Genomic DNA, 25,672 nt, shown 5'->3' with positions numbered 1-25,672 from the left:
CTAGTGCGAGGAGTCTCTGATGTACAGCATGTGAGAGTCTGGTCCTCCATGTGTGGACATCGTGTCTTGCTGGAGTTCCCCTGCAGCTTGCCCGTTTCAGCTAACGATGTTAGGGCTAGGCTAATGAAGCCCTGGTGGAGATGGATGCGACTTTTTAATTGGCATCAATGAAATGCCTTACACCAGGACTTAATGCGTCCCTGTGTTAGCGTCATGATTGTGTGGCATGGCTGCTACTTCTGCTAAAGGCAAATTTTCATAGAATCATAGAATTGTTTAGGTTGGAAAAGACCTTTAAGATCATCAAGTCCAACCGTTAACCTAGCACGGCCAAGCCCACCACCAAACCATGTCCCTGAGCACCACATCTACACGTCTTTTAAATACTTCCAGGGATGGTGACTCCACCACTTCCCTGGGCAGCCTATGCCAATGCTTGACAACCCTTTTGGTGAAGACATTTTTCCTAACATCCAATCTAAACCTTCCCTGGTGCAACTTGAAGCCGTTTCTTCTTGTCCTATCGCTTGTTACTTGGGAGAAGAGACCGACCCCCGCTTCGCTACAACCTCTTTTCAGGTAGTTGTAGAGAGTGATAAGGTCTCCCCTTTTTTCCCCTTTAGCAATGGCAGGAGGCTCTGAGAGTGCAATGTTCATCCAGTTAATTGCATAGACTCAGCAGGAGGGGCAAGATTTAACTCACTTTATTTCAGCAGACTGCAGGGCACGCGTTGGCATCTGAGCCACCATCCCAGGGCCCTGTTACAATCAAATGGGGAGAAACAGGCTCTTTTTGGGTATGATAACCAAAAAGTGGATAACCACTTGGATAGCACATGAACTGCATCTAGAAGTACCCACTTCTCTCCATGGGCTATAAAGGAGCCCAGAGTAATTAGCCCAGACAAAGAAAACTACTGTGTAGACCCACATTGGGTCAGGGGAATGGCACCTCGGTGCTTACTGGGTTGGACAGTGGATGAACAGGGGTTTGTGGAGCCCTCCACCAGAATTTTCTCCCTGAGCCAATTCCGAATCTGTGAGAGGCAGCTAATACGATCCCTTTCTGGCAAGATGCAACTCAGTCGCTCACGTCCATCTGCGATGTGAGTTATGAAAGAGCCTCGGGTCACTGAAATCCTCTCCCGATTCTCCTTTTGGTAGGGTGTGCAGCCGAATCAGTTGCTGTTAAAAGCAGTTGCTTTTCCTGTGTCGGACGGATTTGAGTAGCAGAGGCTTCTCTACCTCCTATCCCAGGGGAGATGACTTTGTGCCTCATTTATTCTTCTCCCCTCCTTCCCACATCCAGGAGGAAGAAGAAGGGCCCTTGATTTATTGTACAAAAGTGCTACACGCACATCAATACTGCTTTCTCCTTGCAGGCACCGTCAATGGGAGATACTGCTGCCCCCAGCTCTACATCAACCATCGCTGCTTCTCAGGTCCATATTTAAACAAAGGCAGAATAGCAGAGCTACCTCAGTCTGTCGGGCCTGGCAAGTGTGTGCTGGTCCTCAAAGAGGTACGGCTCAGCTATCTTTTGGGGGGATTTCAGGGGAAAGCATGGGTCATGGGTTGCCAGGCCCAGAATTTAAAAAGAAGGCACCTAAAACTATCCTGGAGTTCTGTAGTGGTTTCCATAAGTCAAAACTGCAAGCTGGGAAGAGAGGGTAGGTATATGCATTGCGGGTTTTGATGGGTGAGGTGACATTTTTGAAACATGGGGAGTTCCATTGGTTGGGACCAAGTTTCATCTAACTGTGTGCAAGAGAATTAATGTTCTGACCAGAGCCGTCCCCAAAGAGGACCTCTGTGCTTGTTGCCATCAACCTGTTTCTCAGCATCCCCGATGCTGTTGGGCCAGCAGATTCAGTGTGGGTGACGCCTTTGTATGTGTGACCATGGTCCGATGGGACCCAAACCATCAGGATCCAAAGTGAACAGGACAGAAGACCAAGAAGGGGTGTGTGCGATGTGCTGAGTGTACCCAGCTCTTGCTGAATGCGGATGGGTTAATCCCATGCAGCAGGATTGGCAGGGCACCACCATCTCTTCACATCGTCCTGACCGAATCAGGGCTCACTTTGGGCCAAATCCAGAGTGTTGAGCTCTTGCTGTTGACCTCAGAGAAAAGCTAGCTTGTCCGAAAACAATGCATACATATTTTCCACACATTACAGTCCATATACAGATGAGAAGCAAGATGACTGCAGGTGGGAGAGGACAGCAAGATGGTACTGTTGGATAAGTAGGGTGCCATTGGTGCCTTGGACACCATTTCAGTTTGACCCGGGTCTTCAAGAAATCCAGATCTTTCAGCTTTCTGATTTGTACCTATAGGAACCCCACTTGATGTGAATGCAGGGGCATATCTGAGCTCCCTCTGCCCTTGGTGGAAAAGCACGGGAACTTCTAGGTCTTCATTTGTCTGATGTATTTGCAAGACCCTCAGTGCCCAGCTCAGGATGTTTGCTGTTGTCTGAAATGAGATGAATCCCAGCCCTTAAGAGAAACACCTGAAAGGTGATATTCCTCCCAAATCACCCACCACTTTTGAAACGTTCCATTGGTTGGGACCAAGTTTCATCTGTGTGCAAGAGAATTAATGACCAGAGCCGTCCCCAAAGAGGACCTCTGTGCTCTGCTGTACTGTAGAGTGACTCCTGTGTCCGCAGTCGGTTTCTCATCACCTACGTTCACTGCTTTATACACAACAGCACTGCTGGTTGTCTCACATGGTTGAACGCTGGGCCGTGAAGACAGCCCAGTAAACCAGCTGCATGTGTAGGTGGGACACTTGGGTGTCAAAGAAGCAAGTCAAAAATAGCCCTCAGCAGAAAGCAGGATAGAGTGGTTGCTCAGCAAAGGTTGACAGCTGCCAAATTTGAAACCAAGTCCACAGCGGCTTGCTGATGAGGAGCATTAGCAATCTGCTGCTACTTGAAAAACAGGCAATGAAAAAGCAACATGGGGGAAACATGAGACATGCACAGTCAATACTTATGCTAATATCTCTTCCTCCTTTCCTCACGGAATTTGGATTTTGAAAACATAAGCAGGGTGAAGGTCCTCCCCTAGTGTCCTAGCTGCATAGACTAACATCAGCTTCTCCAAATTCCTCAAAAATGGGACCAGTTACCAATTGTGGAAAGCAACCTGAGTTTCCTACAGAAAGGCTATTTTCTCTTGCTCTGCCTCCTTACAGAATTACGTTCTGAAGGAGCAAATAGCAATGACAGTGAGACATGGGCATCTTGCTTTTGGAGACATGAATGACTTCCCAAGGAGCAGGACAATGGCAATGGCCCAGCATTAGTCAGTGTTATTTTGCGGATAAATTCAAGCTCATTCTAGCCACGGGGATCAGGTCCAAATTCTGGAAAGGGTGAAAAGAAGACATTCAGGATGTTGCTGTAGGGGAGATATACCTGGTTCCTAACAGCTGCTGCCGAGACGAGACAGCTATCAGCAGCTCAGAGTACCATGGACGGGGGGGAGGATAGGGGTACCCAACATGTGGAGGAGACAAGAAGTAGCAAGGAAGACATCCCTGCATCAAGATGAAGATCTGTAGCAGCTGCCAGAGCACCCAAAAGGACTGCAGAGCTGAGTGGTGAGAACAGTGCAGGAGATAGCTCCTCCAGCCCAAGACCACAGCCACAAGGCTTTGCACAGCTGAAGAGCTCACAAGGGTCCCCATCCCTCCGAACCCAGTCTCGGTGCTGAGCTTGATGCCTTTGTCTCGCTTTACACCCACTGATGATGTGGCCCCGAGAATGCAAATGCATTATAATTATCTCTCACTATATAGGAAAATTGCAGGCCATTGTAAATTATGCATCAGCATAACTTGTCTGGAATAGATAAATTATACATGGGTTTTACTTTGGCAACACACAGGGGAGGGTGGGAAAGACAACTCAAAACAACAGCTACGAAGGAAAAACGGAGTCAGTAGCAGTCTGATGAGAGCTTTTTAAATCACCCTGGTCTCCAGCCATAACTCACTGCCTTTAGAGACGCTCTAGTTAAAAACTCTGTGCCGGTTGCCAGCCAGTTCACAGTGGGCAGCAGTCTCTGTGACGGAGATGCTGCTGTGTTTGGCACTGATGGAAACCCCAGACTAAAAACAGCTGAACAACCAACTCCTGCCCCATTCTCTGGCCTGGATTACCTCTAAAGCAAGAAGAGAGCAGATGTCCTCTCCCCGCTATCACCAGGTGATGGGACACCTTGGTCCTGGCTGGGTGCCAAGAGAGTAGCTCCCCATCCTCTACCTTCCTCCACACTCAATCATGAGGGATGTAACAAAAAATGCAGCACAACATGTAGTTTCCACAACATGTAGTTCATGATGCTCCTCAGCCCTCTTTTCCCCCAAGGTCTTGTCCTTCCTTACCTCCATCACTGATGCAGTGAAGCATCATCTAGGATCCAGCTCCAAACAATCTGGTGCTACCAGCCTGCACGCTAATAGTGAGATAGCTGTGGGTCAGTAATGCTTGGCTCTGGATTAAACAAGGTAGGGAGATACCCTTATAGTGTGGAGTAGGAACATCTCCTTCCATTTGATTAGTCTGGGCTGTTCCCACCTGAGGTGTCAGGAGAGAAGCAGCATGGATAGGTTTGGTTTTGTGCAGCAGCTCTTTTCCAGCAGAACAGGCATTTCAGCTGAGCTCTGCGTTGTTACTGCATCCCCCTGATTTCTGCCCAATTGCTTTGTCCTAGTGTTGGATTCGGGGGGTTGTGAGCTCTGCAGGGAGGAAACTGCTAAGGTGCCTTCCAGAATGGCAGCCCTTGAGCAAGTTTTCCCAGCAAAATTTTGAGAGCAATTGCAACTTATTTGGTCGTATGATCAAACATACTGATTTTAATTCTGTGTGTGTTTGTGTGTGTGTATCCTTGCATCCATGCAAAGCCTCAGGTGAGTGACAAGTAACTCTCGTGCTCTCTAGTGCCAAACTTATTTTTAAAGCCTGGCTGTTCATTATTCCTGATGCCAGCACAAGTCTCTGCTGAGACCAGTGGTTTATTGTGGTTTCTTTCACCCCAAGAGGCCAGTGAGATGGTAATGCCTGTTGTTTAACATCAGCTCCAAAGCTTATCTCGTTCCTGAGATACTTGTTTGGAAAAGAAGTTGAAACTTGGAGCCAAATACGGTGGAGACATCAACTATTGCCATCCAACAACTGCATCTGGGCTGAAAAATAGTGACTGTATAGTAGCTAAGAGAAGTAATAAACGCTAACTTTAAGTTAAATTAAAATAAACACATTGTCAGCTTTAGATTTAGTTCTCGGGTCAGAATATCTAAAAAATATTTCAGAACAGTTCTTCCATCTATGCCAACAACTTACCACGGCAGCATTGTAAAACAAAATGAGATGTCTTTTTAAGACTTCAGATGATCTATAATCCACCATATCTTAGGGAAATATGCTGTAAAGATTAATTAGCCTCATTGCTTACTGCTCTTACTTTTTTTAAGACACACTTTGCTCTTTCTCTATTTAAAAAGAAAATGGACTTAAAGGTAATGTGACTGTCCAACTGATGCAAGCAGGAGAAATCAGCCAGCATTTGTGAAGGAAGGCTATTGTGCTCTGCAACTTGAATTTTTTGGAGCACAGCATGACTTCTTAGGAGAAATTTGCATAATTAAATCATCGTGCTCAGAAAATTAAGTAGCTTGTACTGAGCCTTAGGTGTATGATTGAACCAGGCTGATAGCGTTATCGTTAGTGATCAGATATGGTGTTGGAATGGCAGAAACCTTCTGTAGTCTGGAAAGATACAAATGCATTTCTGCAAAAGGGTTCACTAACATCCTCTTCCAGACTGCTCTGTGGACTTCAGCTCATCTGTGATGGTTCCTCCAACTTAGGATCTGGCCATCTGTATTTTTGAAATGTCATGGACTGTCATAAGCATGTCAACACTTATGTGCTACAACCCTGACTATGACAAAAGCTCACTTTTAGGTGCTTGATCATCTAATGAAAGAATCCCAAAGAACTCTTCTTTCCCTTCTCTCTCTGTCCCACAGACACATCATTATTCCAAGGAAAATAAAATAACTTGTTATTGTCCTACCTGAGGCTAGCCTGGGAGTTAGGGTCTCTCCTGTTAGGTAGATGTGGGCTCACATCTCAGATAGAGGAGAGAAATTTAGTTTCTCCTCACAAGGATGTTGATCTTGAACAGCAGAAGAGGTGTAATGGTATTTTGAACTGTACCTCGTCACTGATACCTCCTGAGAAAGCTTCATCCAGGGTTGGGACCATTAATGAAGAGGGGTGGAGGGATGGGAAATGTGTGAATACCAGAAAACTAGAATGGGAAGAAAGGTGCTGAACTGCCCTCTTAGACATGCTCAGAAAAGGGCCCCTGTGCGCCTGAAAATCTATGACATGGAAAACTTTATAGCTAAGATGTCAGGTGCTTATAAGGTTGGGTAGAGTCTTGTGATGGTGCTGTGTGCTCACACTCACTGATGTGACTCCAACCTACTTGACTCTGAAAATCCACAGTTCAGCAGTATCAAAATAAAACCTCATAGATGCATAGCAGCAAAGGCTGGTGGTGTCTACTCCACTCCTCTGCTCCAAGGCACCGCTGGCTGCGCCGAAACCATTCCTGAGGGAGAGGGTTGAAAATAAACTACCAAAATCTTAGACTGGTCACACTCCAGCCAAAGGGAATTTAGTGAATCAGATCAAAATTTGACCAGTCTGTTACGGGTGAAGTGACTTTCCATCTCCAGAGAAAGTTGGAAATTGGAAAGTTGGAAACTGGTCTAGGTTTCCTCACTGTGTTTGCTTTAATCACAGTTAATTTTTCCACAAGAAACAAAGTGTTCTTTTTTCTCCTTAGTGTTTAATAGTGTGTAATATGAAGCGATAATGTTAGAAGATAACACTCTTAACATGGTGGTGGACTCCTGCTGTAGGGTATAATGCCAAACTCAGTGACTTATTTGGGATACAAGAAGAGTAAAAGCCAAAGCTTTTTAAAAAAACATTTTTTTATTCCCTTAAAGGGAAATGATTGTTCTTACAAAACACTCTTTTTTTAAACTGAATTTAGAAGTTTACAGAGTCCTGCTGATGACAAGCCAGCTTTGAGAAAAGTCCTGGTATTGTGGGTGTCTTTGCAGAGCTGGAGTTGATTAGGTGTCTGGGATGATGCCCAGGCAGGGCCACACTGTTATTTGCAGGGTCGGGTTGTCTTTTCTTGCTCGTTTCCTCACTGTTCTGAGAACTCATGCAAACACCATCATCCTATAAAGGAGCGGGGCAGCACTGTTTGTGGGAATTGGTCAGCAAGAGACGCTTGCTTTCTGCTCCCGGCTTTCCCACCGGCGAGCAGGGTGGGTGTAGAAGGGTGCTGAAGGAGAGCTTTCCCAACAAGCTGCTGCATAGGCTTTAAATAACTCCCTGGATGTGCTGTTCAGAAGGGGAGCACATCTATGAGTTGTGAATGAGCGTGGCAGCTACCCAGGCACTTAATGTTTTTTGAAAACCCACCTTTGGCTTCCCTGCATCGTATCTCAGTGTCTCTGTGTCAGAGACCAGTGCCCCATAAGTTTGTACGGTGAGTAGCAGGCAAGAAAAGGTGTGGATGAGCAACTGGATGGACTCACTCAGCAGCTTTCTTTTGTTCTCTGGGGAATCGATATGGCTTAGTAACTAGTATAGCGGGTTGTGTGATGAGATGGGAATCAGCTAGAGAGCTGTGGGTAAATCTGTGTTGTAATTTCCCCTCGTGTGAGATAGGGAGTGTGCTCCTGCCCTTCCTTATTTGAGATGTACAGATGATCAGAGCTGCATAAGACCTTAGTGCAGTTATTAGGCATTGCTTTAGGTGTCTCTAATGGCACTTTTTTGAAGAGTGGCTTGAGTAATGTTTCCAAGGGCCCAATGATAAATCAGATTTTACTTCTAGTAAATAACCTAGCCAGGCAACTCAAACCACTGCCATTTTACATGGTCCTATACAGCATTAAGTGAAGCCCTTGCCTGAAAATAATTCATCCTATGAGGTTTTCAAAATACTAGAAAATCCTCAGGTTGCTGGATTAAAAAAACAGGAAAAAAACCCCAAAACATAAACACATTGCTTTTTGCAATATGACTTAGTTTTTCATTTCTGATGAACCACATTCATGGGTGCTGGGGAAGCTTAAAGCTCATGTTACTGAAATCATTTGCAGGCCCCCAAAGAATTGAGAACAGGCATTAGGAAAAGAGCTAAATTATATCAAAAACAATCCAGACTCACTATGGGGTCATTCATGTACATACAATGCAGAGTGTTCAAACACATGGTCTGGTGCTGTTAAGAGATTTGTTTTTCTTGTATTTATCTCCTTAGGCCGAGTGTAGACTATTAAAGCTTGGATTCCTTGAGCCAATAGTAGGAATCATTTTTATTCTCAGAGACTTTGGATTAAATGGATTGGCACATGTGTTTTGTTGTACAGAGTGGACACATGCTGGGTTTCAAGCACACCTCCTGCAAACTCTTTTTGTGTAGACTTCATTAATATTCTGTTACTACAGTCAAGGCACGCAGCACTCAGACACTTAAGCATATTGCTGACCTCAAGTATGTGAATTTCCCCTTTAGTGTTCAGCGTGTAACGGTACACATGACTTTGTACCTGGTTGAGCCATCAGAAGTATTTTCATTTTTTATTAAATTGAGCCAGTATGAATGCAGGGAATGGAATCTGCTTTGGTTGAGAGGGTCTGTCTCAAAGAAAAATACTGATTAACAGGAGATCTTTGGGGTTAGCTAGCAGCATTTAATGCAGTCACCGTATCAGATCGATGTGTCATCTACAATATGTTTGGCACGTTGATCCAATCTGGGACCTCTTCTCATTGCATCTAGGACTTACCCTGTGCAGCCTTGAACCTAAGCTGGCACCTGTAAGCTGCTCCTGCCTATGCAGCACCTGGGATCACATTCAGTGTGGTCAAGGACTACTCTTAAACCCATCAGTGTTGTTGGTTTTGTCTCTCCTTAGGTTCTCAGCATGGTGATCAATGCAGCTTACAAGCCAGGGAGTGTTTTACGAGAACTGCAGCTAGTGGAAGACCCTCAATGGAATTTCCAAGAGGAAACACTTAAAGCAAAGTAAGTCTTCAGTGTGTGCTCTTTTATTTGGGAGGCTTCAAAAATGGAACTGACTTGAGGGGGGGCGGGGGGAGGAAGAGAATAAAAGATTTTTTCTATTGTAAGAGTTTTGCTTTTCTAATTATCATTTTGCGTCATTGAATTATTTGACTCGTTCTATAGCAACTTAAGAAGTGAAATATTCACCTGAACGGTTCATTTCTATTGTCTTTCTCTAAGCAGCCATCCAGATTTTGATTAAAAATGCCATGTTTATTCAGTGAAGTCCTGAGTTTTGTGATAAGCTATTCCTATAAGCTTGGCTATTATTGAATTAACTCAATTCCTGGCTTTCTAAATGTAGGAGTATTACTGCTTTTAATATGGAGCCTGTCATTCTAATGCAGAAAAACCTGACAAGAATGAATGGCACAAAAAAAGTGCAGACAAAATAGCAGGGACACAGTTTTAAGCAGAAGAGTGATTAGGACAAAATACTAACAGAGATGGGATTAAGATCAAGATTTGAGGCCTTTCTAGAATATATGCTTCAATTCTCAACAACACTTAAGAAAACTGTGTATCTAGGAAATACTCAATTTCCCTTTCCAACTTTGAAATTTACCCATTTATTTCTTCTTTATGTAATGGACACTACACTTAGGATGTATTTCAACAACCATTGTCTCTCTGAAAGAGGTGAGTCTCACCTAAACTCTCTCCAGAGTCCCTCCAAAGAGCAATTCTTCCCATTTCAGGACAGATGTCAACAAATAGTTCTTTGAAGACAACTGTCTCCATTGACTTACTTGGTCACCTTGACTTTTTGAGTACTGAAGTTAAATGCAGTGAATCTCACTCTTTGTACTGAGCTCTGTTACTCCTTTTCAAATAAAAGCAATTTTCTCTTGGTTATTTGAAATGATTGGCTGTCAAATATGGCACTATTGATTTCTATTGTATTTGATCTTTGGCCGAGCAGATATTGCAGAAAGCTCATGTGTGCTCAGGTTGAGGGAGAGAATTGAGAACCTTTTGTTCTGCATACTCGGAAACTGCCTTTCTAAAGGAGGATTGCAATTAGAAATGAAAAGCTACTAGGAAATCCTATTTTTAATTTGCTTCTTTCACCTATGTGGAAAGTCATGTGTTTGTGTTTGTCAATTGAAATTTTGTGGGTGGAAATCTAAAAGTCATCCTTACGCATGCAGATTTTCATTAAAAACAAGTCATCGTCCGTGACCTGGTTTTCGTTGATTCCAGGCTCCCACACCTTATACTAGCAATTATCAGATAATGCACTCCTACAGGTAATTAGCAGTTATGAAATCAAGTTGTAATGCCCCATCTTAATGGCCTGACCTGCAAAGACTTGAGCTTACAGGCAGCTTTCTTATTAGCAGTATCCAAAATAGGACTTCATTGGGATTTCTCATTTGAGTGTGGGGATCCGCCTTGTGCAAAAGCAGCAGTATCTGGTTCTTAAGGCTGCTGCAATCCTTATTTCTAATGGGAGACAGCCTGGAAAACATTTAACTGACCATCAAGTGCAGGGATGTCTTTTCCTTGATAGTCATCTATGTCTACAGCCCAATCCACTGATGCCCAGCAGCTTGCTGACTCCAGGTATGCTTATACCAGGAAGACCAACTCAGTTACGAGTACATGAGCCGCTAGAGATTGTCACTTATCCGTATCACATCAACCCATTATCCTCCCTCACTGTTACCTGGTGTGCTAATCATACTGTAATGAGCACCTCCGTCTCGTTACTTTCCCCCATGACGCTTCTACCCATTCGTTCCTGTGCCTGTTTTCTCTTCCCATCTATTTAGCAGGGCAGCAGCCTGCTGGGATATACCTTATATCTACATAACCTGCCAGATAAAAGTATACCAATGCTTTCCAGCAAGGAGATTTTGTATTTTATGTTGGCCAGCCAGTGACAGGCTGTGTACGTGTTCCTGTATGATGGCTACCCCAGGAGGCAGCAATCTCTGCTCTTCAGCGAGTCAAGCAGCATCTTTCAACTTTATCAAGTCACAGAATGGATCATTACAGGCTCAGAGCTGGGATAGCATGTTTTGGAGTGACTTCTAAGCACAGAAATGTATTCTCACTCAGTGTGGCATTGTCCTCTGGCTCCTGAGGAGACAGAGCTCATGGGGCTGGACAGCACCTTGTTGCTGTAGCTATCTGGCTTCTGGGGCTGGAGCTCTGTCACAGAGCTGGCTGGTCATACCAGCTTGCCTGCAGGTGGTTTGAGTACTTCTAAGAGTGGGTGACAGAGGGTAGACATGCCCTAAGACTGTCTGGCTACCCTAGGACTTCCTTCCTTTTTCCTTCCTGAGTTTGGTTCATCAAGAAGCCCATGTAGGTCTTAATTGCATTTGGTTGTGCAGAAGCAGAAAAGAAAACATGGTCATGAAATCAGATACCCTGGGATGCGCGAACGGCACATGACACGTTACATCAGGTATGACAGTCAGTTGTGCTCCAGAATCTTAAACAGAGACCCGTAACAAGCAAACGCCTGTCTACACCGACTTCCAGCTACACCGGCTCCCTTGCTGCTGGTGATGACAGCTCTACAGCCAGCTGGAGCGTCTGTGCTGTAATGTGACATGTCGTGTCACCGCCTGCCTTCTGATGTAAACTGACAACTCCTTGGATCTTGACAATGTTGTTGTTTGTTTGCGGCAACGGCTGCAGTAGGGTAGAGCAAAGGGGAGGGAGGAGGAAGATGAGGAGAAGGCTGTTTTTCCCACTGGCCCAAATGCCAAATCATGCACTGCCAGGAATGCATTATCTCAGTCTGGGGGCAACCTGTGTTTAGTTTACTCTGCTGTCATGAGTGACCAGCGCAGAATCAATTACACCAGCCTTGCAAAGAAGATAAACAATTTAGATTGTCCGAAGAGATGTGTCTGCAATGCGTGATGGCAGTCGCTTCCCATCAGCGTGGCTGGCTCTCTGTGAAAATAGTCAAACCTGATTTATTGGTGGTGATGAGTTACAAATGTCAGACCCGATCTTCTGAATTCCCGTGAGGGCCAGCCGAAGCTGTGGGCATCCAACTCTTATAGATGCTTTAAGTTCAGTGCCTACATCTAATTTGGCTTCCCAATTTTACATAAAATGCTTGAGGGACTTTATGCTTGGTTAAGGGCTTTCATTCCTAAAGGCTCTAAGTGGGGCTGTTTGGACTTACCCATTTTTGCAGGACTTTGGACTTAAACAGTACCAGTGTGTGCAGAAAGTTATCTCCTGGGTCTTGTATGAAGCCCAGTTAAACAAAATAAGAAAGATGAGTTTTCCTGGACTCCTTCATTAAATGAAATTTTGAGATCTGCCCAAATCCAGAACTGACCAATGTCATTGCAACGCCACTCTCTGTCATGTTTGAAAGTTGATGATGGTCAGGGAAGTTTCCTGATGTCTGGAAGAAGACAAATGTCACAGCCCTCCTCAAGAAGGGCAAGAAGGAGAATCCAAGAAACTACAGGCTGTCAGCCTAACGTTTGTGGGAAGGTTATTGGGCAAATCCTTCTGGAAGCCATTTCCAAGAACATGCAGGACCAATAGGTGACAAGCACCAGCATGGATTTACAAAGGATGAGTTGTGCCTGATACGATAACTGGTTTGGTGGTTGAGGGAAAAGCAGTGGAAGTTATTTACGTTGATTTTAGCAAGGCATTCAACACAGTCTTCCATAGCGACCATATAGCCGAGCAGTGGAGATGTGGATTGGACTTGTGATGAGTGGAAAGTTGGCTGGACAACTGAACCCAAAGGGTTGCGATCAGAGATACGAAGTCCAACTGGCAGCCAGTTATTAACGGTGCTCCTCGAAGGTCAGTACAAAGCTACGGCTCGTATGATCTGGTTCATCTTCCACATACTTCTTGAGGCACTGCAAGGGTGAATTAGTGTGATCAGGTGGCCTTCTGTGCCAAATACTGGAGATAGAAGTCACTAGCACCAGTGGAATGACTTAAACTCTTTCTTTCCATAAGCAGGAGGAGAATTAAGAAAACATGTCCTTACAACCAGAACAATTCCAGGGCCTTTTCTGAATCCTGTCTTCAAGAGTACAAAATATCACTGGATGATTAAACAGCTTTGGAGGAAAATAAATACTACATTTTTATTGATTTTACCTAGACTGGGATTATTTGCAAAATCCTTGGTATTCAAGATACACTGAGTAGCTTCAAGGGTATCAGGGTTTTGATGAAAACTTTCGGGTTTTCTGTCATTGGCAGTCGGAATGGCTCATACAGGCAGAGTCTGATTCAAACACGATGAAGTGGATGTTAGAGAATTTCTGCTGCTGTACTGGTAAGTTGCTTCTGGTAGATCCAATGCAGAGAGGCTTTGGTTGTGTGCTGTGAGTAGCTAGGGTTTCCTGGAGATTTCTCATGTTTGGCATGACTTGAAGCTAGTAAGACAAATTGGAAATTTCTTGCAAAAGAATAGGTAGGAGTTTTTGGTCCCCCAGAAGGAAATTGAGGCTTTTAGCCACTGAGTTGTTCAAAATAGTCTCAAGGGTTGTCAGAACTGTGGGCTGTATCCTTATGATGAGACTTTTGAAAATGAGGGTAGTCTTAATGCTCTTGCTGTTTGAAGTGTCTTCAGCACAAGGCTTTTCACGTCATCAAACAATGGTCCCCAGCTGGAGCTCCTAGAAGACATTTTGTTCTCATGAACCTCTGATCTATTTTATCACCAAAGGAAGCTTCAACAGAAGAATGATATTGCCAGCAAAGTGCTATGAGCTTAATATTGTTGCTCGTGGATCTGCAAAGATCCTGAGTATATTTTTCATGGAAATAGTTTCAGCCTTAAGGGTTTCTCCAGTTTTTGGGATCTGAGGGCAGAGAAAGGGAGAGAGGAAGATTTCTTTGGCTTTAGCTGAAAAATCTTTTTTAAAAGAACAGTGATTTCTAAGAAAACTGAAAATGTTTTGCTTGACACAGCTGTTTTCTAAGTCTCCAGTGCTGCCATGCTGTGCATGCAGGTTACTTACTGCTTAAAAGTGGTTGGGAGGATGGGAGTCCTAGTATGAAAACATCAACAGGAATATCAGTAGTTGGTAATTTTTTGAGTGATGCTAATGGAAAAGGGTTTTCTGATTATATCCAAAGGAGCTCTTTCCACATGGCTGTCCTAGAACAGCTCAGATTACATTTGGTGGTGTTTGTGTTAAAAATCTTTAGTGTGTGAGGAATATGGAAAATATTAGTAGAATCTGGTTTATAGTTGAAAGAGGTGCTGCCAAGGCCAAAATCATGTAAAAAATATTACTGCAGCCAGTACTAACACCTCGGGTTATTAGGACTGATTGCTGCAGTCATGTTGATCTCCATTTTGCCATCCGTTCTGTTAATTACCATGTGTATTGCATTCAAACCAGACTGTGAAATCAGTCAGTTTTTCATTTTCCTGGTTTCATCTTTTTTCTTTCACCGGGCACTTTAGTACAATGGGTCCTTTCTGGGCAGCCAAACACAATAGGAAGCACACAGTTAGAAGAATTCAGCCATCCTTGAATAATACCCATCAGGCAGCTTTCTTAGCTTATAAGAAAGAAGATCAAGAGGCAATTTGATTACAGTGCTTTTGCAGGGAAACAAAACCAGATGCAGTCTTTTCATCCTAGCGGTGAAAGTCAGAACAAGGACAAATAAATGTAACTTAAATAAAATGGGGCATAGGCTCATGAGGTGTAGGTACAGGTGCTCCTGCTGCCAGGATTCTTCCAGTGTGGAGACCCTCGAGGGGAGGCTGGTGCTTTTCTGGAAGTGATGCTTTAGTCCAACCAAAGTTGTTGGGGTTCAGGTGAAGGTAACACAAATTCTGCAGCCTGTCACAGGAGTCAGACTTACTGACCTAATGATCGAGGCCGTCGTTAAACTTAATGGCTCCTGGAGAAGTAATAAGGGCAGGAATCTTTTCAAACACATTGAAAAGAAATATAAAACGTTTGTAAGTAGATATATTCAAATGCCGGTGGAATTTGTGCTTTTGATATTAGGTATTGCCAAACCCCCTTTAGCCAGCCTGCCTGTGCAGCTCTTCCATAGGGAAGCTGGGATAACAGAGCTCTGTGTCTGGAAGGAACACTTTTTCCATTTTACGTCATCTGTCCAGGTCTGTCGGGGTGCATGAGGAGTTGGCTAATTATGTCATTCATTCATTCATTCATTCAGGAGGATGAATGAATCCAGGATTGTCTCCGTGACTTGGGGTCCTTGGTCACGCACCGAATGGAGTATCAAAGCATGGTGCCTTGCTCATTTAGGTTCTGGAAGAGTTTTGTGTTGAGGTGATAGTTTGGATCAAGTCTTCTGCGACATGAGGGTGGTTGGACTGGGCTGTTCTCAGACCCAAGTGTCATTTGGGTACCCCTCTATAACACGTCACGTACCACAGTTTCAAACCCTTTCCTATATCCCAGTGTTTCCAGGAAGAGCTTTTGAGAGGGAGAGCAGCAAAAGGTGGTTTCTCAGTTGCTTTGTGCAACTCAGTAAAACCTTCAGAGAGGGAATAGGGTCTGGGCGCGTGCTGCGTATTTTAACTCTCCGGCCAAATCTCCTTTGTTTCACCTTCTCCTCCTCTTCCTCTTCCATATCTGATTATCAGCAGCTGATTCCGTGCTAGGGAACTGTGGGTCTTAATGCACTCACAAATGCTTTGTGTCATTTCTCCTGGTGACTGTATCTTTGTCTTTCATTGCCTGCCATCCAGTAATCTTTCTTTCACTGTCTCTCCCTCTTTTTCTTTTGTGTGTGTTACTTTTCTCTCCTCTAAGCACATTTATAATGCCTTAGCACCAGGCGCTCGCGTGATTCTCTCTTGTGTTGCATTCCTCAGGAGGCGTAAGAGATGTTTTAAAAACCTTATCTCACCGTTCACAATAGCTTGGTGCTGCTGTTTAATAAATTATGGGGATAATTGGTTTTTCAGAGTTCACATCTACAATGTATTACAGCAGGGATGTAACTGTATCTTTCTTAGCTATTTATCGCTCAGAAACATTTCATATAAAATGCTGAAATAAATGTTTTAGTAGCACATGGATAACAAATTTAAGACAAACCTTTCATTGCATCTGCTTTAAGCATTCCCTGTAGGAATCACGGTTTTTAGGGCCTGTTCCCGGAGCCCCGTTAAATGACTCAAGAGACTTCTGATTAGTTCCTCGGGTCTTGTACTGCCCACATCTCATAGCGGTGCAGTCATCTGGTCTCTGTATGGCAGACAATCCAGTTTCACCCACATACAGCCACAGTTGGCACAATGAGACTGTGGGCTTCTTGTGAGCTGGAACGTGATGTGAGAGCTGCCTCCAGAAAGGTGGCAATGGAGAAGACCAGAGGTGTACTGGGGGCTTATAGAGACAGTCTCCATGCAGCCCACATACAGGGTGGTGACCAGAAAACTCTGCAAGACATTTAAGCTTCTCATCACAGATCAATATATGAGGAGAGACTACATCCCTCTCCCCAAAACTTTGCATCGGTTCATAGTATGGGCGTGCTGTCCTGTGTAGTATCCTCACCAAGCCTACTGTGATTTTTTTCCGTCTCTTGCCATATCTACAGGTATATCCAGTCTGCACGTGCATTCCTCCCCAAATGATGTCCACACCTCAGCTTCCAGGATCATTTCACTCTGCCTTTCCTTCCTCTAGTCCATCTGAAATGGAGCCACTAAAACAAGTAGACCTATTCTGCCTGTCTTCCCAAGAGAGACACTCTTCCAAAAGTCATTAGGGAAGATATCTCCCCAACAGGGGAGAGTCTGGTCTGTAGCATCGAAGGACGTCGCTTGATTGGTGACATGGGGTCTTGTTGTACTCTTTTCTAGATACAGAGGGAAGACATACAGGGCGACTGTTAAGATTGTGCGAACATCGGATCAGGTAGCGGATTTCTGCAGAAGAGTCTGTGCAAAGTTGGAGTGCTGCCCCAACTTGTTCAGTCCTGTTCTGGTGGCCGAAGTCTGCCCGGAGAACTGCTCCATTCATACTAAAACCAAGTACAGTGAGTATTGGCCAAAATGCTTCTTGTTGCTAGCTGGGAATGAGAGCAGTGGGAGACTGTGCATGAGCCAATGATGAAGAACAGGAGTTGCGTAATTTAATAATACTGAGTTGGATTCATCTCATCTAAGAGCAGTTATTTAATCCTGACCAGGCCACCATAGGCTCCCTTAGTATTCTATACAGAGAAATAGGCATCTCCAGAAACTGTCCATCTCACTCCATCCTAATATATCTGTTTGAAAGTCATTACTCTTTGGAAGTCTTGACTTTTCTTCATATGGAAAGTTAATGCAAGGAGCACATAAAAGGAACCTGCAGTGGCCAGCTGAGATTTAAACTACTATATCTGAGACACCTTCATTAGATGAGATGAATGCTGTCCTACTCAGTGAAGAGTTTCTGGCATACGCACCAGCACAGGCCAGTATCAAGGTGCTGGAAGGAGTTTGGTAGCATTGACTCTCTCTGCTCAGGGTGTTTAATATTTAAACATGTTCCTACCTATTCAGGAAGGCTAAGTTAGGCATGTGTTCAACACTTTTTGTTGTCAGTGTTACTGATATTATTGGCTCTTAAACAGGTCAGGAAAGTGGAAGTGAGTGTTGTCCTTCTTCCACAAAGGTTGCAAGAAACCATATGATTGATTTAAACTAATTAGCTTCTGTTTGGTGCCGGAGTAGAAGGAGAAATGGGCTCAGGGAGGTACTCAGATCAGTGAATATGGGTTTCTGTAGAAGTCTACACCTGAGTTAGACTCCTAGCTCCCACTGGTAACAAATGGAGAGCTGGAGGACTACCGTTAGGGGAGCTCCAGCTGAGATTGTTTCATCTCAGAGTTGATGGTTGTATGTGGCTGGATGAATTGTTCCTCAAAACTCCATTGATTTGATGAAAAGCTCAGTTCAGTTACAAACTTTGACATGGGTGCCAAGTGCCATTTTAGATGTCCCGGGATACCCTACCTGGTGAAGGGCAGAGTATCTGCCAGCCCCAGAGGATGCTGTAGAGCATGTCAAAGGGCACCTGACCCAAGCCCCTAATGTAAGGTGAGAGGACTCTCACATCCTTAATTTCAGCTTGGGCCAAAAAATATTCAAAGGTAATGAAAACCCATTCCTTCGTGCATTGAACAAACATACACAATTCAGGATAGCTGGCCCGCCCCACTCTCTGCTGAAAACATCAGCAACTGGAAGTGTATCTAAGGCTATTAACTCCTGCAAGAAAGGCATTAGATCAAATGTATCGATACAGGCTGGGGGATGAAGGGATGGAGAGCAGCCCTGCTGAGAAGGACTTGGGGATACTGGTGGACAAAAAGCTGGACATGAGCTGGCAATGTGCGCTCGCAGCCCAGAAGGCCAACCGTATCCTGGGCTGCATCACCAGCAGCGTGGCCGGCAGGTCGAGGGAGGGGATTCTGCCCCTCTGCTCTGCTCTGGTGAGACCCCCCCTGCAGTGCTGCGTCCAGCTCTGGGGTCCCCTGCACAGGAGAGACATGGACCTGTTGGAGCGGGTCCAGAGGAGGCCACGAAAATGATCAGGGGGATGGAACACCTCTCCTATGAGGAAAGGCTGAGAGAGTTGGGGTTGTTCAGCCTGGAGAAGAGAAGGCTTCGGGGAGACCTTATTGCGGCCTTTCAGTACTTAAAGGGGGCTTATAAGAAAGGTGGGGACAAACTTTTTAGCAGGGCCTGTTACGACAGGAGAAGGGGGAATGGTTTTAAACTAAAAGAGGGTAGGTTTAGACTAGCTATAAGGAAGAAATTTTTTACACTGAGGCTGGTGAAACCCTGGCACAGGTTGCCCAGAGAGGTGGTAGATGCCCCATCCCTGGAAACATTAAAGGTCAGGTTGGACGGGGCTCTAAGCAACCTGATCTAGTTGAAGATGTCCCTGCCCATGACAGGAGGGTTGGACTAGATGACCTTTAAAGGTCCCTTCCAACCCAAACTGTTCTATGATTCTATGATAAATCTGAAACATGCTGGCCTCTCTCCTTCCAAGTCACTGCTCGGCGTAGTGGAAGCTTTGCCTAAGTACCTATCGTAGGGTTAAATTCTGAACTCCTCACTCATCACCAATAAATGTGTATACATAAGAGCTGTAACACTCTGCACTGGTTCAAGATGACATCTTATATTTACATTGGACATTTTTTCCAAATCAAGGTATTTTAAAGTTTCTTGTCAAAGTGCTCCTAGAGTGCAGTACTGAATCAGTAGCAAGAAATAAGCCAAAGTTTCCTTCTCTCGGTGGTTAAAGTTTTTAATGGGTATTTTGCTTCATTCCTCCAGCTTACTATTACGGGAAAAGGAAAAAAATAATTAAGCCGCCAATTGGGGAAAATAACAACATGAAAAGTGGACATGTCAAGCCAGCCAGACGCAGAAAAAGGCGGAAATCCATATTTGTGCAGAAGAAAAGGAGGTCGTCAGCTGTCGATTTGAATGCTGCAGGCTCTGCAGAGGTGTGTGTTTCACTGAGATAAATCAGCAAAAGCCCCCTCGTGCTTTTTTATCCCCCCATCTGCATCTTCCTTTTGAGGGACTTCTCAGCAAACCCCAACACTTCCATCTTCCATTTTGAATCTATCCTTGCTACTCTGTTCTTCTAAGATCAGACTAGTTTTATTGGGATACTTTGGGGACTTTTACCCTTGTCCATTCTAGACTTAGCAAATAGAGTTTTTGCTTCCACCTTCGTAATGCTCACTAACTAACATGCTGTCTTAATATTATATCTTTGTTTACTTTAGTTTCCTTATAAGACTGTAGGTAGGCAGCTGAAGCCTGTTAGATGCTTTTTGCAGCATCTAGCAGAGTGAAGGAGGACTGTGATCCATGTCTAAGATCTCTAAGTACTATAATAAATAATAATAACTCTCAGGCCGTTATGGTTTCAAAGGCTTTTATTTTTTCAGTAACCATTTGTAGTATTTTTGGTTCACAACATCAAATAACAGAAGTGCTAGAAGCTTTAGAAAACAAGCAAATGGGGTGTGCCCCAAATATATGGTATTTGAGGCCTCCATCTTTCCAGTATGCTGTGTGATATGACGGGATCCCAGCTTCAGCAATGATTTGTGTCCAAGTACAACCTGGAACAGACTTAGTTCTGTGTGGACTGTTCCTGGCTGGTTTTCCTGTGATGGTAATGACAAAGTTCATGTGTGGTTTCCCTTCCTCAGCTGAGTGCCAGTGATTGCTGCTTTGTGCAATGTGAAATAAAACTGATTTACTTAAATTCCCTCTACTTCAGCTGGAGGGGGATATTTCAAGCAGCTTTCAGTTGATTGCTTGCATCTTCATGACTTGGTCCTCATTTAGGTGTAGTTCTGCTTCATTTGCTTAGATTATACCCGCTTCAAAGGAATTTAAACTGAAATAAACTCATGTTAAGCCTAAATCAACCATTAGCCAAGTTTTTTGACCTTTCAGCCGATATAACTAACTTCATCTAAAATTGCTCTTTCACTTAAGACCTGAGCATATGGCTTGGATGCATGCTAAGACTTTGATCAGAGCTAAGCTGTCGAAGCCATTTGGGCCACTTATGTATGTATAAAGTTCAAAATACACAGTTTCTATCAGTTGGTGTGTGCTTGCAAGCTCTGTGTGACAGAAGTAACAAGAATCTGGTATAATATCCTTTAAATGGAAATTTGTGCTTCACCTTCAGCAGTTAGGTGTTCGGCTGAAAGCAGGGAAATCTGGGTGAAATTGTCTGTCCTCGGTTTTACAGAAATGGCAGCTAAGAAATCAAGTGCAAGTATGCACTTGTACATCTAGATATTTTTAAAAGGCACCAAAATTTCCTTCCTTTCAATAGCAGTGACACCCATGACAATTCGAAGCAAGGTGAAGGTTTAAATTCAAAGCTATTTCTGATTTTATTTCATCTCAAGCAACCTGAGTTTCATTTTATCCTTTTAGTATTTTCCCTTTCCCCTTCTCATGCACATCTGCAGTGCCACAAGGTTGGAGATGCAAGCCCAACAGAGGAACGTTTCATGCCAGATGAGTTATTGCCATTGACCTTTTGTAAGAAACAGAAAAAGGATTTGTCCACCGTGTATTTTTGTCTTCTACATTTTGTAACAAATCTAAATTGAGGGCTAATCTACTTAGCACTGTAATGAAAATGAAATAATTTGGTTAAAATAAATGTTACCCTGGACCGGCATGGGCACGGGCATGCAGTTTGACCCAGTGCCTTTCGATTTGCTGCTGTATTAATCTCTGAGCCTGGATGCTCTTTCTCTGATGGTCCTTGTGCAGGAGAGCGAAGAAGACGAGCCGGACGCGATGGAGGACGAGACGGGAAGTGAGGAAACCAGCTCAGAGCTCCGCGATGACCAGACGGATACCTCCTCCGCCGAGGTCCCCTCCGCCAGGCCCCGGCGAGCGGTCACCTTGCGGAGCAGTACCGAGTCGGACAGACCTCCTCCCACGGAGAGAGCTCGACGGAGCCGGAGACCGCAGCCCCACTCCTACGGCGAGGCGGAGAAGTGCACGCAAGTCAAGGAAGTGAGTATGCCCGTAGGCTTTCACTCCCAATTAATAGCAATATTCTTCCTAAGTTAACCTTCAGTGCCAAGCCTCCCTCATCTGAGGAGGGCATCCCTGCCCTGGTTCTCCACACAAGCTAGTTTTCTTTATGAGAGCTTTTGGTTTTTTGTAGGAAATGAAGCAAGAAGAGGAAGAGAAGCTCATCCTGGACAGTAATCCGTTGGAGTGGACCGTGACTGATGTCGTGAGGTTTATTAAACTGACCGACTGTGCACCCCTTGCCAAAATATTTCAGGAGCAGGTAGAGGTCTTCATGTAACTCTTCTCTTTGTGTCTGTGGTGCTTATTCACATCACAAAAAAAAAGAGCAGCACATACCACCTTGCTAGCTGGACCCTGGGCTTTGACAAAGAGATTATGATCAGACTTTAGATCCCAAGACTTCAGCCAAGCTATAGCAACAAATTTTGACAAGGCATGGAAACCTTTGGAAACTTGAGTCAGAGCCTTGCCAGATCCTCAGAAAGACCAGAAACACCCCAACCTGAGTGCTTGTGAAAAGCAGGAGGTTTAGACCTTTCTTGTTCATGCCAAGGTCTGCACCACCATTCTGGTGTCACACAGGCACCTCAGTGTACCAACAGGTAGTGGTTATTCAGTACCTAGCAAGCTGTCTTTCCTGGCCACGTGGGTTCCACCCTGTTTTAAAATGTCGGCCTGGGAAGCAGAAAACTGCTGCTCGAACCCAAAACTGGCTGCCTGAATTTTGGCACCAACACCTAGATGCTGCAAGTATGTAGACACCTACTTCCCATCTTCATCCCTCTGAAGATTTGGCAGTCAGGCCCTTGGATGACCTAATTTTAGGAGATGCCAAGCATCTCCCCATTAAGCAGGTAGGTTTGCAGGAGCAGAAGCCAATGCTCTTCATCTCAAGTCAGTGTGAACGTGTAAAATTTATATAGAAACAGCCATTCCTTGGCTAATGAGTAACAGCCACTGCTGAAAGTAAAGGGCAGTGCTAAGAAATCACAGTTAGAAAGAATTAAAGGTGGTTAATTAAGCCATAGCCAGTGGCCAGTCAGTGGTATGGCCAACTGCACATTGAACTATCTCTGATTCTTCACCGTGAATAACTCTGTACCCGAGTACGGCTGCTTTGACTGGGAGAAGTTGAAGTGCAAGTGTAGAGCAAGGCTGAAACACTCCATAGCAAGATGCTGTAGTTGCTGCGTTGCAGTGTGCTCCGACCATTTGTTAATCAGCCTGGAATAACGCCAGGTCTTGAAAGCCAACCCCGTCTCTTCTTTGGCAAAGAGTTTTATGGGGACTTTAATCAAACGCAGATGACTGGAGCTTTTCCTTGCGATTTGCAAGGAAGCTCTGATGCAATGGGCCATGCCATCAAGCTTCAGTGGAGGAAGAACTTGAGCCATGGACAATCGTGGTCAAAGCAGTGCTTAAGGTGTCCAGATCCTCCTTGTGTTTAATGCTACCCAACTAGAGTGGTCCTGGAGAGTTTACGTTGCCTGTGAGTTGCAGTGCTTTTTCTGCACTTAGGCTCTGATCCTCCCTGAGGGGTGAAAAGCAGTTTTGTAGCCTGCTCGTCCGCTTCTCAGTCCATTAAAGAGTAAAGAGGACCTGAGCTCTTAATTAGCAACAGGATCATAAAGCCAACAGAAATCCCTAATAAAATGATTTTTGTCTGGGATGCTAGTTCATGGGGTTTGGTGCTTAAATATTCCTCAGAGAATGGATGTGATCTCCAGAGGTCCCTTCCAGTCTACACCATTCTGTGACTTTGGGACATTAGAGATTGCAAGGGCTCCTGGTGGTCCAGGCCCCTCTGTCTTGGTTGTTCAGCAGCTGAAGTGCAACAAGGCAGGTCCTGGGTGGACCAGGGGTCATGGCATGGAGCAAGGCAGACAGAAACCTGTGCTGAGCAAATCCTGGGCCAAAAGAGATAGGGGAAGGGTCTGACTTGGCAGTGGGACCGGCTTCAGTTTCTCCATTCAGCTCCCTCCTGTGTCTCCTGGTGTGCTCTCTGCAGCCTCCCCCTTGCCTCAGTTCCTTAGTCATAAAATGGGACTAATCACATCTCCGTGGACCCTGCAGAGTTTCTGTAGAAGGTGATCCAACATTTCAGCAGCTGGAAGGCTTTTCCCAAACTGGGGGCAAGGTGAGAGCCTACAAAGACACACTAGACAACTTCTGAAAAAAGCATCAGCTATCCCAGAGCAAGGAGGTGGGCAGCGTCGAAGTGGGAGAAAAGGGCAGAGGACAAACCCACCTTTAATTTTTAGGACACACTTCCCTTCTTGCTTCTCTAGACCTGGTTATGCCCTCCAGAGTCCACAAACAAAACCATTTTCCCTGTTTTTTTCTTCCCCAGGACATCGATGGCCAGGCCCTTCTGTTGCTGACACTGCCCACGGTGCAAGAATGCATGGAGCTGAAGCTTGGTCCAGCCATCAAACTCTGTCACCAGATCGAGCGAGTAAAAGTTGCTTTCTATGCACAATACGCCAACTGACTGCACTTCTCCATTTCTTTCTGTTCTCCTTGTTCCCTCTCTTTTTTAACATTTCAACTTCTTCAAGGGTTTTTTTCCCCCTATCCGTTTTCTTTTCCAAGAACACATGGGAAGCACTGGGAATTAATCTGTAGGGAAGAAAAAAAAAAAAAAACCACAACAAAAACCTAGCAACAAATGGAACTAATTTTTCTGTACTTGTAAAGCACACCAAAAGACTGCTAGCGTCTCTCCTCCTGAGCCTCGCTAACCCGTTACGCAGTGGTGCAAGGCCAGCACGGATCAGATGGTTTGTCATTCGTTAAAACAAAGGTACCGATGGCAGACGCATTGCCAAGCAAAAGGATCGGACATTTCTGGACGATGACGGTTTGTCTAGGCTGATTTCTGGACATGAACATTTCTTTTAGCCGACTCTCAGACACTTCTTTCACGTTGAAATGTAAGTGATCATTTGTAGCATCATCATTAGCTGGGATTTACTGCAAATTTGATCTTAGTGATCCATGGGCATTTTTTCTCCGCTTCTCCAGTCTTACAAAAGGAAAAAGTGTTATACCAGTCATACGCTGTTTGTTATTCCTGAGCGATTTATGAAAGAGGACTCGACCCATGGTCTCCGAACGGTATCAGACAAAGCTGCAGCGAACTGATGGGTACAGCAAGACCTCGTGCGCAGTAACGCGTCCTGAGCTGCGCTGGCTGTGCGCGATAGGCTGAATGTCTCTGTGGTGGGGAATGTACAGTACTGCATTCTTGTAAAGGAACATGCATGAGAGCTTTCATAGTCAAGCCCATCCTCTTAAATCCGAGTCACTTTAAAGGCCTGACTTTGAGCCCCATGGGGTGGGGGAAAAAAAAAAAAGGCTATTCAGATTTCATGGTGAGACTGTTGAGTGAACGCTGGTTTCGCTTGCACCTTCATGAATCTGGTTGTTAGGTGGGAATAAAAAGCATCAATGTTTTCAGGCTGCGTACGCCACGGTGCTTTAGACCAGCTGAGGATCTGGTCCAACGCAGTCTATATAAAGCCCCCAGATTGTCCCAGTGCCACCCTGGCCACTGAAACTAGGGGCTTGCTTCATGCCAAGCAGAGTAAGCACCAGGGAGGGTGCAGAAATGGGTTGGACACCTTGGGTTTGCCTCAGCTGTATTTATAGCAGAAGTATTTCCCATTTACTTTGCTGGGATATATGACCCCCCACTAGTCCCACAGGTTGAGCCAGAATTTGCTGTAACTCAGCAGAGATTGGCAGCATCGCATTGGTGTAAAATTCTCCCAGAACCAAGAACCAAACTGGGACCAAGTCTGAGTTTTGCTCTGACTTTAAGGTGCAAGTGAATCCCTCCTGCAAAAAGTGAATTGGATGGTTCGTGCTGAGATTTAGCCTGATTTCGTAGAAAACCACTGACTTCAGCAGACTTTTGTTCTCAAACCATAAACAGACTCCTGTTCC

The 25,672-nt window shown here is 44.7% G+C and overlaps 1 protein-coding gene across 2 annotated transcripts in view; it reads left to right on the top strand.

Moving 5' to 3' along the window:
• The window catches only part of SFMBT2 (Scm like with four mbt domains 2), a 117,989-nt gene extending 92,925 nt beyond the window's left edge, over positions 1-25,064 (top strand). For both annotated transcript variants that reach the window (XM_075143107.1, XM_075143115.1), the window contains 7 exons: positions 1,383-1,522; positions 9,032-9,141; positions 16,994-17,169; positions 19,469-19,641; positions 21,452-21,700; positions 21,855-21,983; positions 24,075-25,064. In XM_075143107.1, coding sequence (XP_074999208.1) covers positions 1,383-1,522; positions 9,032-9,141; positions 16,994-17,169; positions 19,469-19,641; positions 21,452-21,700; positions 21,855-21,983; positions 24,075-24,215 — 1,118 coding nt within the window. In that variant the 3' untranslated portion in view covers positions 24,216-25,064. The remainder of the gene's footprint in view (positions 1-1,382; positions 1,523-9,031; positions 9,142-16,993; positions 17,170-19,468; positions 19,642-21,451; positions 21,701-21,854; positions 21,984-24,074) is intronic.
• The last annotated feature ends 608 nt before the right edge of the window (positions 25,065-25,672 follow it).

The sequence above is a fragment of the Calonectris borealis genome, chromosome 1 (assembly GCF_964195595.1).
Source record: "Calonectris borealis chromosome 1, bCalBor7.hap1.2, whole genome shotgun sequence".
NCBI classification, from domain to species: domain Eukaryota; kingdom Metazoa; phylum Chordata; class Aves; order Procellariiformes; family Procellariidae; genus Calonectris; species Calonectris borealis.
Note: the sequence above shows the minus strand (reverse complement) of the source record. Positions and strands in the feature narration are given on the sequence as shown.